The following is a 16,351-nucleotide window of genomic DNA, read 5'->3' on the forward strand; positions in this document are numbered from 1 at the left end:
ACACAATAATATGTGTGACCCTAGCTGGCAGTGGTGGAGTTATTAGATGATGACCTTGTAATGAACCTGATGTTGATATTTTATTTACATTTTTATTTTATAGAAAAAGAAAACACAGGAACCGAACATGGAGTTAAATGGTAAGTTTTTATTCCACATGTTTCTCTTTGTAAATGAGTAACTGATCATTTATTAATATCCAGTAGTTGGTAAGGGCTACTGACTCCCTCCCAAGTCAAATGATATCGCTGTGATTCAAATTATGCAGTAAAATACTTGATTTTGGCTAGGTGTATAGTCAGAGTTCTCCTGATGTCAAATATATCTGCCACGTTCAGACCAAATAGAGCATATTGTTTGTGTCAGACATAAAGTAATTTCAATGTACAAATGTGGGACTCTAATTTTGAAATTCTCTAAAATGATACAATACAAATCCTGTATAGAGTATAGATGGAATTTTCATTTTTCTCATTGTCAGAACTTAAAGAGCAATGTGTCATTTTAATGTAATGTAGGATTTTAATTCTCTAAAATTATAAACATTTAAAAATGCTTGATTTTGTGTAGGCCCTGCAGTCTTTGTATATACCCTGTGTTAACCCTTTATTTTGAAAACCGGACATAGTCACATGTGGAAAGTCGCTAACACTCTCTCTCTGATCGCTCGGTCGTCTCAATGCATTTGCCACAAAGGACAGACTAGACCCCAAGCACCGAGACAGAGCAGCCACTAGTGTACAGAACCGCTGGAGACGCTTCAGAAACCCGCGGCAGAGCGCTTGTGGTGGCTAGCTAGCTACTCTGCAGCAGCAGCTACAGGTCTTGTTTGTAATGTAAGACTAACTTTATCTACTCTATAACCGTCCAGGTGGAGCTGCTGGAGAAGAGACATCTGGTCTCTCATCCACACCTCTCCTCTCTGGTCCCTCATCTTCACCTCACCTCTCTACGGAGCCCGTACGTTCAGCCCATTATTTGTGGTCTCTGTGTCATTAATAATAAACTGCTATTTCGTCTTTGTTATTATTATTGTTATTATTATTACACTTGAAAGTTACAGTCACACCTTGTTACACCACAGCCTGCAGGTCTAGAGACATCCAGCAGCCCCACATCCAGCCCTCCAGCTCCCTCCAGGGAAACACAGCCTGATGCAGGTGAGTTGTGTTCATTATGTTACAGCTGCAGTTATGTAACTAATGACAATATGAACTAATTCAGACACATTGTTGCTATGATTCTATTAAATATTCACTATCAGTTATAATCATATGGTTCCATTAAACTCTAAAATGTATCTCAGTTATGCTGAATGATAGTGGCTGCTGTCCTGACATGTTGCTGTATTGTTTATCTCTATATAGAATTGGCTGATCTAAGACATGATAAGGTAAGTGTTATCACAGGTTTGATACATTAAATGATGACCTTGCAATGAACCAAATGTTGATATTTTATTTACATTTTTTTTAATAGAAAAAGAAAACACAGGAACAGAAGAGGAAAGAAAAGGAGGAGGAAAACTTAACTGGTAAGTTCTTATTCCACATGTTTCACTTTGTTAATGAGTAACAGATAATTTATTAATATCCAGTGATTTGCAAGGGTTATTGACTCACACCAAGTCAAATGATATCGCTGTGATTTAAAACCTTTCATCTAATTGTACCAGAGAGTCAGAGCCTACCTAGCTGAGGGACCAGAGTGGCAGACCTACTGAACAACGTCATCTAGATATGATATTATAGAATGGAGCTATCCATGTATATAAGACACTACTCTCATAGCTGGGGTGATGTGGCCAGCATAACGTCAGCTCAGTGGCGTTTATAACATAGCTCAGCGAGTCGTCATGACAACACAGAGCAGGGACAAAGGGTAGAAAGACTTCTGTCCTTGTTTGACCACGATAATGGCAGCCGTCTCCCTACACGTATTCAGTCTGTCAAGATGTTCTTCCGTGTAGAGGCTAATTCAGAGTGGAAACCAGGAACTGGTTCAACTGATTCTACATGATTAGAATATATGGAGCAGTTCATAATAATAGGATGGATATGTTTCATAATATCAATCATAGTCCTGGAAGGTAAGGGTTACATTCAACTCTAACATGTATCATGGTTACATTCAACTAACATGTATCATGTTACATTAAACTAACATGTATCAGGGTCATGCTGAATGATATTGACTGCTGTCCTGACATGTTACTGTATTGTTTATCTCTATATAGCATCGTTTGGTCGACTTCTGCCGGTAAGTGTTATAACTGTTTGATACAGAACACAATAATATGTGTGACCCTAGCTGGCAGTGGTGGAGTTATTAGATGATGACCTTGTAATGAACCTGATGTTGATATTTTATTTACATTTTTATTTTATAGAAAAAGAAAACACAGGAACCGAACATGGAGTTAAATGGTAAGTTTTTATTCCACATGTTTCTCTTTGTAAATGAGTAACTGATCATTTATTAATATCCAGTAGTTGGTAAGGGCTACTGACTCCCTCCCAAGTCAAATGATATCGCTGTGATTCAAATTATGCAGTAAAATACTTGATTTTGGCTAGGTGTATAGCCAGAGTTCTCCTGATGTCAAATATATCTGCCACGTTCAGACCAAATAGAGCATATTGTTTGTGTCAGACATAAAGTAATTTCAATGTACAAATGTGGGACTCTAATTTTGAAATTCTCTAAAATGATACAATACAAATCCTGTATAGAGTATAGATGGAATTTTCATTTTTCTCATTGTCAGAACTTAAAGAGCAATGTGTCATTTTAATGTAATGTAGGATTTTAATTCTCTAAAATTATAAACATTTAAAAATGCTTGATTTTGTGTAGGCCCTGCAGTCTTTGTATATACCCTGTGTTAACCCTTTATTTTGAAAACCGGACATAGTCACATGTGGAAAGTCGCTAACTCTCTCTCTCTGATCGCTCGGTCGTCTCAATGCATTTGCCACAAAGGACAGACTAGACCCCAAGCACCGAGACAGAGCAGCCACTAGTGTACAGAACCGCTTGAGACGCTTCAGAAACCCGCGGCAGAGCGCTTGTGGTGGCTAGCTAGCTACTCTGCAGCAGCAGCTACAGGTCTTGTTTGTAATGTAAGACTAACTTTATCTACTCTATAACCGTCCAGGTGGAGCTGCTGGAGAAGAGACATCTGGTCTCTCATCCACACCTCTCCTCTCTGGTCCCTCATCTTCACCTCACCTCTCTACGGAGCCCGTACGTTCAGCCCATTATTTGTGGTCTCTGTGTCATTAATAATAAACTGCTATTTCGTCTTTGTTATTATTATTGTTATTATTATTACACTTGAAAGTTACAGTCACACCTTGTTACACCACAGCCTGCAGGTCTAGAGACATCCAGCAGCCCCACATCCAGCCCTCCAGCTCCCTCCAGGGAAACACAGCCTGATGCAGGTGAGTTGTGTTCATTATGTTACAGCTGCAGTTATGTAACTAATGACAATATGAACTAATTCAGACACATTGTTGCTATGATTCTATTAAATATTCACTATCAGTTATAATCATATGGTTCCATTAAACTCTAAAATGTATCTCAGTTATGCTGAATGATAGTGGCTGCTGTCCTGACATGTTGCTGTATTGTTTATCTCTATATAGAATTGGCTGATCTAAGACATGATAAGGTAAGTGTTATCACAGGTTTGATACATTAAATGATGACCTTGCAATGAACCAAATGTTGATATTTTATTTACATTTTTTTTAATAGAAAAAGAAAACACAGGAACAGAAGAGGAAAGAAAAGGAGGAGGAAAACTTAACTGGTAAGTTCTTATTCCACATGTTTCACTTTGTTAATGAGTAACAGATAATTTATTAATATCCAGTGATTTGCAAGGGTTATTGACTCACACCAAGTCAAATGATATCGCTGTGATTTAAAACCTTTCATCTAATTGTACCAGAGAGTCAGAGCCTACCTAGCTGAGGGACCAGAGTGGCAGACCTACTGAACAACGTCATCTAGATATGATATTATAGAATGGAGCTATCCATGTATATAAGACACTACTCTCATAGCTGGGGTGATGTGGCCAGCATAACGTCAGCTCAGTGGCGTTTATAACATAGCTCAGCGAGTCGTCATGACAACACAGAGCAGGGACAAAGGGTAGAAAGACTTCTGTCCTTGTTTGACCACGATAATGGCAGCCGTCTCCCTACACGTATTCAGTCTGTCAAGATGTTCTTCTGTGTAGAGGCTAATTCAGAGTGGAAACCAGGAACTGGTTCAACTGATTCTACATGATTAGAATATATGGAGCAGTTCATAATAATAGGATGGATATGTTTCATAATATCAATCATAGTCCTGGAAGGTAAGGGTTACATTCAACTCTAACACAGGAACCGAACATGGAGTTAAATGGTAAGTTTTTATTCCACATGTTTCTCTTTGTAAATGAGTAACTGATCATTTATTAATATCCAGTAGTTTGTAAGGGCTACTGACTCCCTCCCAAGTCAAATGATATCGCTGTGATTCAAATTATGCAGTAAAATACTTGATTTTGGCTAGGTGTATAGTCAGAGTTCTCCTGATGTCAAATATATCTGCCACGTTCAGACCAAATAGAGCATATTGTTTGTGTCAGACATAAAGTAATTTCAATGTACAAATGTGGGACTCTAATTTAGAAATTCTCTAAAATTATACAATACAAATCCTGTATAGTGTATAGATGGAATTTTCATTTTTCTCATTGTCAGAACTTAAAGAGCAATGTGTCATTTTAATGTAATGTAGGATTTTAATTCTCTAAAATTATAAACATTTAAAAATGCTTGATTTTGTGTAGGCCCTGCAGTCTTTGTATATACCCTGTGTTAACCCTTTATTTTGAAATCCGGACATAGTCACATGTGGAAAGTCGCTAACTCTCTCTGATCGCTCGGTCGTCTCAATGCGTTTGCCACAAAGGACAGACTAGACCCCAAGCACCGAGACAGAGCAGCCACTAGTGTACAGAACCGCTTGAGACGCTTCAGAAACCCGCGGCAGAGCGCTTGTGGTGGCTAGCTAGCTACTCTGCAGCAGCAGCTACAGGTCTTGTTTGTAATGTAAGACTAACTTTATCTACTCTATAACCGTCCAGGTGGAGCTGCTGGAGAAGGGACATCTGATCTCCCATCCACACCTCTCCTCTCTGGTCCCTCATCTTCACCTCACCTCTCTACGGAGCCCGTACGTTCAGCCCATTATTTGTGGTCTCTGTGTCATTAATAATAAACTGCTATTTCGTCTTTGTTATTATTATTGTTATTATTATTACACTTGAAAGTTACAGTCACACCTTGTTATACCACAGCCTGCAGGTCTAGAGACATCCAGCAGCCCCACATCCAGCCCTCCAGCTCCCTCCAGGGAAACACAGCCTGATGCAGGTGAGTTGTGTTCATTATGTTACAGCTGCAGTTATGTAACTAATGACAATATGAACTAATTCAGACACATTGTTGCTATGATTCTATTAAATATTCACTATCAATTATAATCATATGGTTCCATTAAACTCTAAAATGTATCTCAGTTATGCTGAATGATAGTGGCTGCTGTCCTGACATGTTGCTGTATTGTTTATCTCTATATAGAATTGGCTGATCTAAGACATGATAAGGTAAGTGTTATCACAGGTTTGATACATTAAATGATGACCTTGCAATGAACCAAATGTTGATATTTTATTTACATTTTTTTTAATAGAAAAAGAAAACACAGGAACAGAAGAGGAAAGAAAAGGAGGAGGAAAACTTAACTGGTAAGTTCTTATTCCACATGTTTCACTTTGTTAATGAGTAACAGATAATTTATTAATATCCAGTGATTTGCAAGGGTTATTGACTCACACCAAGTCAAATGATATCGCTGTGATTCAAAACATTTCATCTAATTGTACCAGAGAGTCAGAGCCTACCTAGCTGAGGGACCAGAGTGGCAGACCTACTGAACAACGTCATCTAGATATGATATTATAGAATGGAGCTATCCATGTATATAAGACACTACTCTCATAGCTGGGGTGATGTGGCCAGCATAACGTCAGCTCAGTGGCGTTTATAACATAGCTCAGCGAGTCGTCATGACAACACAGAGCAGGGACAAAGGGTAGAAAGACTTCTGTCCTTGTTTGACCATGATAATGGCAGCCGTCTCCCTACACGTATTCAGTCTGTCAAGATGTTCTTCTGTGTAGAGGCTAATTCAGAGTGGAAACCAGGAACTGGTTCAACTGATTCTACATGATTAGAATATATGGAGCAGTTCATAATAATAGGATGGATATGTTTCATAATATCAATCATAGTCCTGGAAGGTAAGGGTTACATTCAACTCTAACACAGGAACCGAACATGGAGTTAAATGGTAAGTTTTTATTCCACATGTTTCTCTTTGTAAATGAGTAACTGATCATTTATTAATATCCAGTAGTTGGTAAGGGCTACTGACTCCCTCCCAAGTCAAATGATATCGCTGTGATTCAAATTATGCAGTAAAATACTTGATTTTGGCTAGGTGTATAGTCAGAGTTCTCCTGATGTCAAATATATCTGCCACGTTCAGACCAAATAGAGCATATTGTTTGTGTCAGACATAAAGTAATTTCAATGTACAAATGTGGGACTCTAATTTAGAAATTCTCTAAAATGATACAATACAAATCCTGTATAGTGTATAGATGGAATTTTCATTTTTCTCATTGTCAGAACTTAAAGAGCAATGTGTCATTTTAATGTAATGTAGGATTTTAATTCTCTAAAATTATAAACATTTAAAAATGCTTGATTTTGTGTAGCCCCTGCAGTCTTTGTATATACCCTGTGTTAACCCTTTATTTTGAAATCCGGACATAGTCACATGTGGAAAGTCGCTAACTCTCTCTCTCTGATCGCTTGGTCGTCTCAATGCATTTGCCACAAAGGACAGACTAGACCCCAAGCACCGAGACAGAGCAGCCACTAGTGTACAGAACCGCTTGAGACGCTTCAGAAACCCACGGCAGAGCGCTTGTGGTGGCTAGCTATCTACTCTGCAGCAGCAGCTACAGGTCTTGTTTGTAATGTAAGGCTAACTTTAACTACTCTATAACCGTCCAGGTGGAGCTGATGGAGAAGAGACCTCTGATCTCTCATCCACACCTCTCCTCTCTCTGGAGCCTGTACGTTCAGCCCATTATTTGTGGTCTCTGTGTCATTAATAATAAACTGCTATTTTGTCTTTATTATTGTTGTTATTATTATTGTTAAATGTTACACATTGTTACTAATTAATTGAATGTCTTAGTCAAATTATATAAAGTGTATTTGTACAGTGCTAACTTATATGTAGTAGAATGAAGGACTTAATGCAGTGGTGTAACAGTATGGATGAACTGTATGTTTGAACACAGCCTGCAGGTCTAGAGACATCCAGCAGCACCACATACAGTCCTCCATCAGGGCCTGGTGGAGGGACGGGTGGAGGGCCTCCACCCGTCCCTCCACCCGTCCCTCCACCCGTCCCTCCACCCGTCCCTCCATCCAGCCCTCCAGCTCCCTCCAGTGAAACACAGCCTGATGAAGGTGAGTTGTGTTGATTGTGTTACAGCTGCAGTTATGTAACTAATGACAATATGAACTAATCCAGACACATCGTTGCTATAATTCTATCAAATATTCATGATCAGTTATAATCATATGGTTCCATTAAACTCTAAAATGTATCTTGGTTATGCTGAATGATAGTGGCTGCTGTCCTGACACGTGACTGTATTGTTTATCTCTTTATAGAATTGGCTAAACAAAGTCTTCAGGAGGTTAGTGTTATTACTGGTTTGATACAGAACACAATAATATGTGTGACCCTAGCTGGCAGTGGTGGAGTTATTAGATGATGACCTTGTAATGAACCCAATGTTGAAATTTTATTTACATTTTTATTTTATTGCAAAAGGAAACACCGAAAAGGAGGTGGGAGTCAGCTGGTAAGTTCTTATTCCACATGCTTCACTTTGTAAATGAGTAACAGATCATTTATTAATATCCAGTGATTTGCAAGGGTTACTGACTCACACCAAGTCAAATGATATCACTGTGATTAAAAACATTTCATCTAATTGTACCAGAGAGTCAGAGCCTACCTAGCAGAGGGACCAGAGTGGCAGACCTACTGAACAACATCATGTAGATATTAGATTATAGAATGGAGCTATCCATGTATATAAGACACTACTCTGATAGCTGGGGCGATGTGGCCAGCATAACGTCAGCTCAGTGGCGTTTATAACGTAGCTCACTGAGTCGTCATGACAACACAGAGCAGGGACAAAGGGTAGAAAGACTTCTGTCCTTGTTTGTCCACGATAATGGCAGCCGTCTCCCTACACGTATTCAGTCTGTCAAGATGTTCTTCTGTGTAGAGGCTAATTCAGAGTGGAAACCAGGAACTGGTTCAACTGATTCTACATGATTAGAATATACGGAGCAGTTCATAATAATAGGATGGATATGTTTCATTACATCAATCATAGTCCTGGAAGGTAGGGGTTACATGTATCACGTTACATTCAACTAACATGTATCAGGGTTATGCTGAATGATAGTGACTGCTGTCCTGACATTTTTTGTTCATCACATCATAGCATTGGTTTCTAGAAGACACCAGAAGGTAAGTGTTATCACTGGTTTGATACAGAACACAATAATATGTGTGACCCTAGCTGGCAGTGGTGGAGTTATTAGATGATGACCTTGTAATGAACCTAATGTTGATATTTTATTTACATTTTTATTTTATAGAAAAAGAAAACACAGGAACCGAACATGGAGTTAAATGGTACGTTTTTATTCCACATGTTTCTCTTTGTAAATGAGTAACTGATCATTTATTAATATCCAGTAGTTTGTAAGGGCTACTGACTCCCTCCCAAGTCAAATGATATCGCTGTGATTCAAATTATGCAGTAAAATACTTGATTTTGGCTAGGTGTATAGTCAGAGTTCTCCTGATGTCAAATATATCTGCCACGTTCAGACCAAATAGAGCATATTGTTTGTGTCAGACATGTGTCAGAGCTGCTCCACTGGGCTTCAGTCTTCAGTGAGTGTTGCTGCATGTGGAGGCTGGCTGTGTGTCCTGACTCTCTGCTGCCTTCTCTTCCAGAAACTACACCACTAAATAGTGAATCTCCTGCACTAACCGGGGACCAACAAGAACACACTTCAAGAACAACTATCCCTGATGTAACTACAGACGATCATGATGATGACCAACGTCTGGATGCCTTCAGGTCTGGTACTGGACAGTGAGACATTGAGATGGGTCCAGTCCAAACTCTGCCCAAAGGAACAGGATTGGTAACAGGATTATTTAATATCGCCGTTAGTCCCAAGTTTCCCATCGACCGTGTTTCACTATTGAAGGGGAATGACATTACAGGAGACAAAGTAACGCTAGTTCTAGAAATTCTGGATCAACCTGAAAGTGAATCTGATGAATCAAACTCAGAAACTAGAGGAGGAAATACACCAGTCTGATTCCTTCCTGATGCCAGCTTTCACAGGAGAAGAGGCGTGGTGTGTTTACCATCATTATTAGATCAATCCTCACATTATTCTTCTATATGTGGCTCACAGAGCAAAGACAAGCGAGGGGTTAATAGATAGTGTGAGGTGTGCTCTGTGAGGCGTCCTGGGTTATGATGGGTAACGTCGGCTTGTGTCCAAGCTCCACCTCTCTTGGGCAACCACCAAGAAAGATGAAATTTTTTTATGATATACATATTTTTTACAACGTTTACAACTATTTTGTAAACATTGACACGTACATATTCTACCCATACAAGTATCTTTTGTTGTTCTTTGTCTGCTAAACTTTTAGAAACATCACTTTTTTTTAAGGCTTTTGACCGTAATCATTTAGGGAATAATATGTAAAATAACAGATGCAAAACCTTTAATGAAAATATCTGTAAATGTACTGCACTGCACTGCATTTCAATGAGGAGATCTTATTTACATTTAATGGATTTAGTTTTTTTAAGTGTAATTCCTGTACTTTTTTTTACTACTGTTCTTGAGTTGATCAGGAAGCATTTGGTGGGCTGGGATTAGCATTAAATGGCCTTCTTTCATGTGTCAACATTGTTAGTAACATATTATTGTTTGTGATCAAGTTGAGTAAGAGAGGGCTGGTTGTTGGGGTATCCTGTAGTGATCGACTAATATATCGGTTGGCCGATATTTGCATTTTTTATGTATCGTATCAGCCGATTTCTTTCTTTTTTTTGGCCGATTTTTTTTTAAAATGATTTTATTTTTTTAATATATTTTTTCCTGGCATGATATACAGACAGTTCAATAAATTTTCATTTTTTAAATTGAGACTTATAACATTTGTTATCATCATTGTTTCATTTTTATGATGTAAATTGAGGGAGCAAAAGCAGGATCAGCTTAGCCTGGAAATCCAGAGCCACATCTAGAAAGCTGTAGGGTCTGGCAATGAGTGATGAAAACGGCCCAACTCGAGAGGCGGCACCAAGCATGCATTTGAAAATATCACTGCACGCAATTGAATAACACTACGAGCAATTAGAAGAATACAAGGGGTGACGTATCCAGACCAGATAGATAGATACTTTTATTGACCAGCGGAGCTAACCAATAGATAAGACTCTTACCGTATCCGGTCGGTAAAACAGCAACGCTTTTGGCCCGGCTATATCAGATACATTATATTATATACATTACATTGCTCGTTCCCAGAGTGACTCGCTGAGCAAGTTCAAATTGTGCTCTCATGAGAACTCTGGATTTCCAGGGTAGGCTCCAACTATCGGCTCAAGAAAATCGCTATCGGCATATCGGTCATCGGCTAAGGCTGATGAAAAAATATCGGCATCGGCCCTAAAAAATTGGTATCCTGTGAGAGCCCACGAATAAAGGGTGGAACATTGCGTCTTAGCTTGTGGTCTGTTTGTGACAAGGGACCTGGAAACTCCACCCAAAGTCCAGTCTCACGGGAAGATAGCAAAAGCACAAAAAGGGCCCAAGGCCGCTGCAGACTAAGACAGGGAAACAATCCAAACAAAGGAGGACAAGACAGGTCACCTTCTGAAGAGAAGTCAGGGGGCAGAACCGCAGGTCTGAAAACAGGCAGGAACCAGGCTGGAACCAGACAGGCAGTAACCAGACAGGAACCAGACAGGAACCAGGATGGCAGGAACCAGACAGGAACCAGACAGGCAGGAACCAGACAGGAACCAGGCAGGAACCAGACAGGAACCAGACAGGAACCAGGATGGCAGGAACCAGACAGGAACCAGAGAAGAACCAGACAAGAACCAGACAGGAACCAGACAGGAACCAGGCAGGAACCAGGCAGGTAGACTACAGGGCCTTTTGAACTGACTAGAGAGGTATTCCATCAACCGAGCTAAAGGCAAAGCCGGGATTATTTCGCTGAGCCTCGCTACTTTCAGCTAGAGTTCCGTTCCATTAACGTGACTTAAGGGAATCTCCGCTAAGTAACCATGGCAATTTATCCGACCAAACTAACCCGGTCGGTAGCAGGCTACCAGCCTAACCAGTGGACTGTAGCAAACGTTGCTCATCTATCCGTCATACATCTCGGTGGACACGCCCACCTGTGATGTCAGAAGCTGCACATTTTCAAAACGGCTTGTAACGGCTAATCACACTCACACCTGGTGGTATAATATGTCCCCTTTAACTGAACTGTAACGTTATATGTTTGGCTCCAAATAGCCTAATTACAGTACTGATAACGTTTATGGTGTTAGCGGTTAAGTTGACACCCTCCAACCCCAGCCAGGGGTGTAGCACCAAATTATGGGCCCTATATACAAGAAGACCTGATGATTTTTCTTTTACAATTCATTAGTTAAATAAAGATGCTCCATCTATTCATGCATCAATTCATCTCAATACAAAGGAAAGAGCAGTTGATATGTCGACTGCTTCCAATGTTGTGTTGGTCATACTATAGATAGATTTATTGCTTGTGTTTAATGAATAATACAGAAGACGCTATTCGATTATTTCGCCAAATCGTTCAGCCCTAGTTTTCCTTCACCCATTATGGACTTTTAAGTGAAAAGGCTCTACTTAAAGTAAACGATGTGACATCATTTGATCCTATACTGTGTTGTGACACTGCACTTGCTTTTGATCATTACAAATAATAGTGCAAAGTGATGATCTTAAAATAGATGATATACCATGTTTTTAGCATAACATCAACAACAACATTTTAAACAGGTAAGTAAGTGGTCTCTAAGAGGAGTCTTTTTTGTCCGTCTCGGTCCTGACTGTCTCGTTCATTTGGACTCGAAAAACGTTGTCTTGACTACAGCTCTGCCTTTTTCTTAGCACATGCTTCTTTTTTTCTGTACTGCTCCCTGGATGTCCTTAGCATCTCTCCACACTCACTACACTCTACTATACCCATCAACGATCCAGCATGTTGGGGCTGTGATGATCTCACTGGTTCACCTTTTTTAATGATGTATTTATCATGGGACGGTGCTCAGGGCTGGGGAATAATACAACTAGTGATGAAATTAAGACAATTAAAACAAAGAAAACGTTGAAACAGTCAAAATGTAAGCTCTCTTCCGAGAAACAAGACCTTTTTATTTTTGTTATACTATACTATATACTATTATTGTGTAACCCCAACCCCCCCCCCCCCATTATTGTTGTGACATTTTCCAAGGCAATGATCGAGTATGGAATGAGGAATTTGTCTCTGTCACAGTCAAGTGCATTGTGGGTAAAAAACAGGTTCAGGCAAGGGCTTCATACCGGCGTCCTATTGATTCTAGCTGACGGACCTGTCATTCCCCTTTTATAAGAATACAAACACACACAACACACACTCACACCCACACACACACACGCATTTACATGGTAGTTGTACTTCAATACTTTGATATTTAAGAAAAAAATAACCCTACTAACATCCTACAAAACCTTAACTACTTTTAACAATCGGTCAATAATATAACATCTCAAACTATAAACAAATGTCTTGTTCTTGTTGTGTCATTTCCCTTGTTAAGCATTTTGTGTTACCGTTATGAACGACAAACGCACAATAAACAAAGAAATAAACCATTGCATCATTCTAGGAGCAAGTGACCTCCTCGATGGGAAGCTCCAGCAGCTTCTGAAATAAAACCGGGTCCCTGTTTACAGTATATTGCATCTTTTATAAAAGTAAAGATCAATGACAAAAATAAACCATGATTCAATGGACCATGATTCCAAGAGCTATTATTATGGCTATTATTAACGGGGGCCTACATCTCTGAGTCATATTTCCCCGTTGGGGATGAACTACCAATGAGAACAGAGATGGTAGCTATGTCACCTGCCTTCATAGACATATTTACATAGACGCCACAGTGACTGCTTGACCTATTGCAGATAAAAGCAAATGCGGGAACTGCTCTTTTTCTGGATCAGAACGTTTACGTTTGTCAACCGATTTCAATTTGAAATTACATCATAAATATTCATATTATATGCATAAGGACATGTGGGCTCGTGCCCAGGGGCCCCAACCATTGACAATCAGTGGGGGGGGGGGGGCACCACATGAAACAAGCAATATATTTCGTAAATTGTTATATTAATCACTTGAAATTGTAGAAAGACCATACATTACTCGTTTATGCATATTAATTTCACAAAAATAACAATTGCCAGTCTGCTGGCTACTTATTGTTAAAACCACATGCACCGACGTATGCGCCGACGTCTGTTAGCCCCCTGTTGTTTCTGCCTCTCTCCGTCAGAAAGACGGTTGGTAGATACTTTTTTGCCCTTGACCTCGACAAGGCCGTCAGCCGGGTTACTGATGGCTGTCATTCCTGTGCGGCCCTCCGTCACACTCCCCAGGTCATTGTGGAACAGTCATCATCTGATCCTCCAGCTGCCGTCGGCATCACCTTTGCCGCTGACGTCATAAAACGAGCACGGCAATTAGTGCTAGTGGTACCAGACTGTGTGACATCCTTTACAGTGGCCATGCTCGTCGAAGATGAGGGTAGCCAGACCCTGCGGGATGGACTCATCAGGCTATGTGTGGAATTACGACCCTAGATGGTCCATTGGCTGTGATCTGTGACCTGGGGCGAGCAAAGAACCTCAATAAAAACCTTGTCGTGGAAAAGGCAGTGCAAGAGTTGGAGGAGGAACTGCTCCGGCAGCAGCCACGTGGTGGCCCCATATCAGCGAGACTCTTGGCCGACTGCTTGCGACTGCTTGCTTGAACTCCAGACTCCGTTCACGTGGCCTGCATGCCCGGGAAATGTGGACACAGAGAGACCAGTTCACCTGCACTCAGCTGCCCCTAGCTGATGAGGAGCTTTTACGCCTACGGCACGACGGACGGGTGAGGAACCACGCCTACAGTGAGAAATCTAAGGCCCCTCATGGGAAGACCTTAGTCCCCTCTTCGGTCGAGGTTGGCGATCTTGTCTACCTACACGCGGACCGCAACAAAGCATGCAGCCGCGACCGATATCTCGTCGTTTCTGTTGAGGGTCTCTGGTGTGGTCTGCGCAAGTTTGCAGGTTCACAACTTAGAGACTTCACCTATCGAGTCAAGTCAACGCACTGTTACAGAGTCCCTGTCGCCTGCCCTGATGCCAACCGTTCCACCAGCTACGGTGACGCATCTGACAACGACAGTCCTAGGTCCCCGACTACGCCCCAGGTGGTACCCCCTGTTACGGCCACCGCCATTACCTGGGTATGTGGCTTGTCTATGTGTTTATGTGTTGTGCAGCAGTGTCATGTAAAGCAGGATGTGTGATCCCTTGCAGAGGATTGGCTGGCACGAAACCTGTCTACTCCCTGGTTCCAGCTGGTGATCTGATTGCTGCTGATTGGTCCTCCAATCATCTACTGTCTTCCAGACCAGCCCTGGGGTTAAAAGGCTGTCCTCAGTTGCGATTCAGGGGCGGAATTAACTCGCCTTGGGTGTATTGTGCTTACTGTGTTAAACCTGTTGACGTTTGTAGAAGCTTTACCCTAGGAATTGTTAAGTGTAAAACCATTTGTGTGTGCTGTGTGTGCATTACTTGAAGACCTGTGGTAAGGAAATTGGGCAAGGGACTAGGTTGGGCAAACTGACACCAACCAGACACCTGAAGATACTTTCTGTTAGACACATTAGGTTTTAGAGGGTGCTGCTTACTTTGTATTTTGATTATCCATGACTGGTCGGTATTTTGTTAACATTGATTTTGAAGCAGCCGGTGGCTATCTCTCGTTTTGAAGAGATCTCTTTAAGTTATATTCCTTTCTTTGATTTAAGCAGCATCTACCCGCCCTTTTTCCTGTTATTCTTGTTCTGCAAATAAATAACTTGCAATTTCACCAAAAACATTCTGGTTCATGTTGCTTCCCTCTTCCCCACGAGCCGGGTCATAACACCCCCCCTGCCGCCTGCTATTCCCCCTGAAGTAGCATCGGTGCCCACCCCTACGAGCCCCGTTGGGTCCTGCCTTGTGCCGGTGTGTCAACCCACTGACTCCACTGCCCCGTCGTTTGATTTGCTGGAGGCCCCAGGGACGTCATGTGCTGACCCTGGCAGTGCGCCCTCCTCACCCAGGCGTTGCGCCAGGCCGCGCCGCCTGCCATCTCATCTCAATGACTACGTCATGGACTTGTGATGGACTCTCTACGTATCCTTTTTCAAATGCCTTATGACGCTATGCTGTGTGTATGTGATGTTGTGCTGTTCTCATGTGTTGATTTGTAAAGCTGCATAATGTCTAGTTTGCCTGTATAACAGTCTATTTGACTGTTTGTTCGTCACATGTTCGACATGTGGTTTCTACTGCCGTGATGAGTTGCACTGGTATCTCCCACTGGTTAGGGGAGGGTGTGGGGAAGAAAGGTGGTCACGCCAGTCTGCTGGTTAGTTATTGTTAAAAGCAACCACGCCGACGTCTGTTTACCCCCTGTTGATTCTGCCTCTCTCTGTGCAGTCGCCCTGCGTGCTTTCTCTTCAGTAACGTTATCTTCAACTATCTACACGCTCTCGGTTGGGAGTTATTCCTAACTACTGGCGCAGCCAGAATTCAGTCTCCTAAGGCAACATCGTCGATAAGGTCAGTGTCGAGTTATGAATGATTTGTATTGTATTGTATTGTATTGTATTTTCCAACTTTAGTTCACTGTTTGAAAAGCAGTAGACTCTAGCCCATCTTATTAGCTCTGCCATGGATCGCAGCTTAAAACGTCTTTTATACGTTGCCTTTTCTACGGTTTATTGCAATGGA

At 41.2% G+C, this 16,351-nt stretch overlaps 1 protein-coding gene across 5 annotated transcripts in view; it reads left to right on the forward strand.

Moving 5' to 3' along the window:
- The window catches only part of LOC311359602 (uncharacterized protein), a 174,366-nt gene that overhangs the window by 99,514 nt on the left and 58,501 nt on the right, over positions 1-16,351 (forward strand). Inside the window, exons 16-23 of one of the 5 annotated variants that reach the window (XR_014638260.1) lie at positions 872-960; positions 1,085-1,160; positions 1,368-1,393; positions 1,480-2,259; positions 2,390-2,426; positions 5,153-5,241; positions 5,366-5,441; positions 5,649-5,674. The exons of 2 other annotated variants lie outside the window; for them this stretch is intronic. Coding sequence is in view for 1 of the 3 variants with exons in the window: in XM_084479654.1 (XP_084335780.1) it covers positions 9,196-9,341 (146 nt within the window). In the remaining 2 variants the exon portion in view is untranslated. Of the gene's footprint in view, positions 1-871; positions 961-1,084; positions 1,161-1,367; positions 1,394-1,479; positions 2,260-2,389; positions 2,427-3,157; positions 3,247-3,370; positions 3,447-3,653; positions 3,680-5,152; positions 5,242-5,365; positions 5,442-5,648; positions 5,675-9,195; positions 9,367-16,351 lie in introns of those variants that run through there. 2 more of the 5 variants (XR_014638261.1, XM_084479654.1) reach the window with 2 other exon arrangements.

Source organism: Micromesistius poutassou (genome assembly GCF_964030765.1).
Source record: "Micromesistius poutassou genome assembly, chromosome: 15".
NCBI classification, from domain to species: domain Eukaryota; kingdom Metazoa; phylum Chordata; class Actinopteri; order Gadiformes; family Gadidae; genus Micromesistius; species Micromesistius poutassou.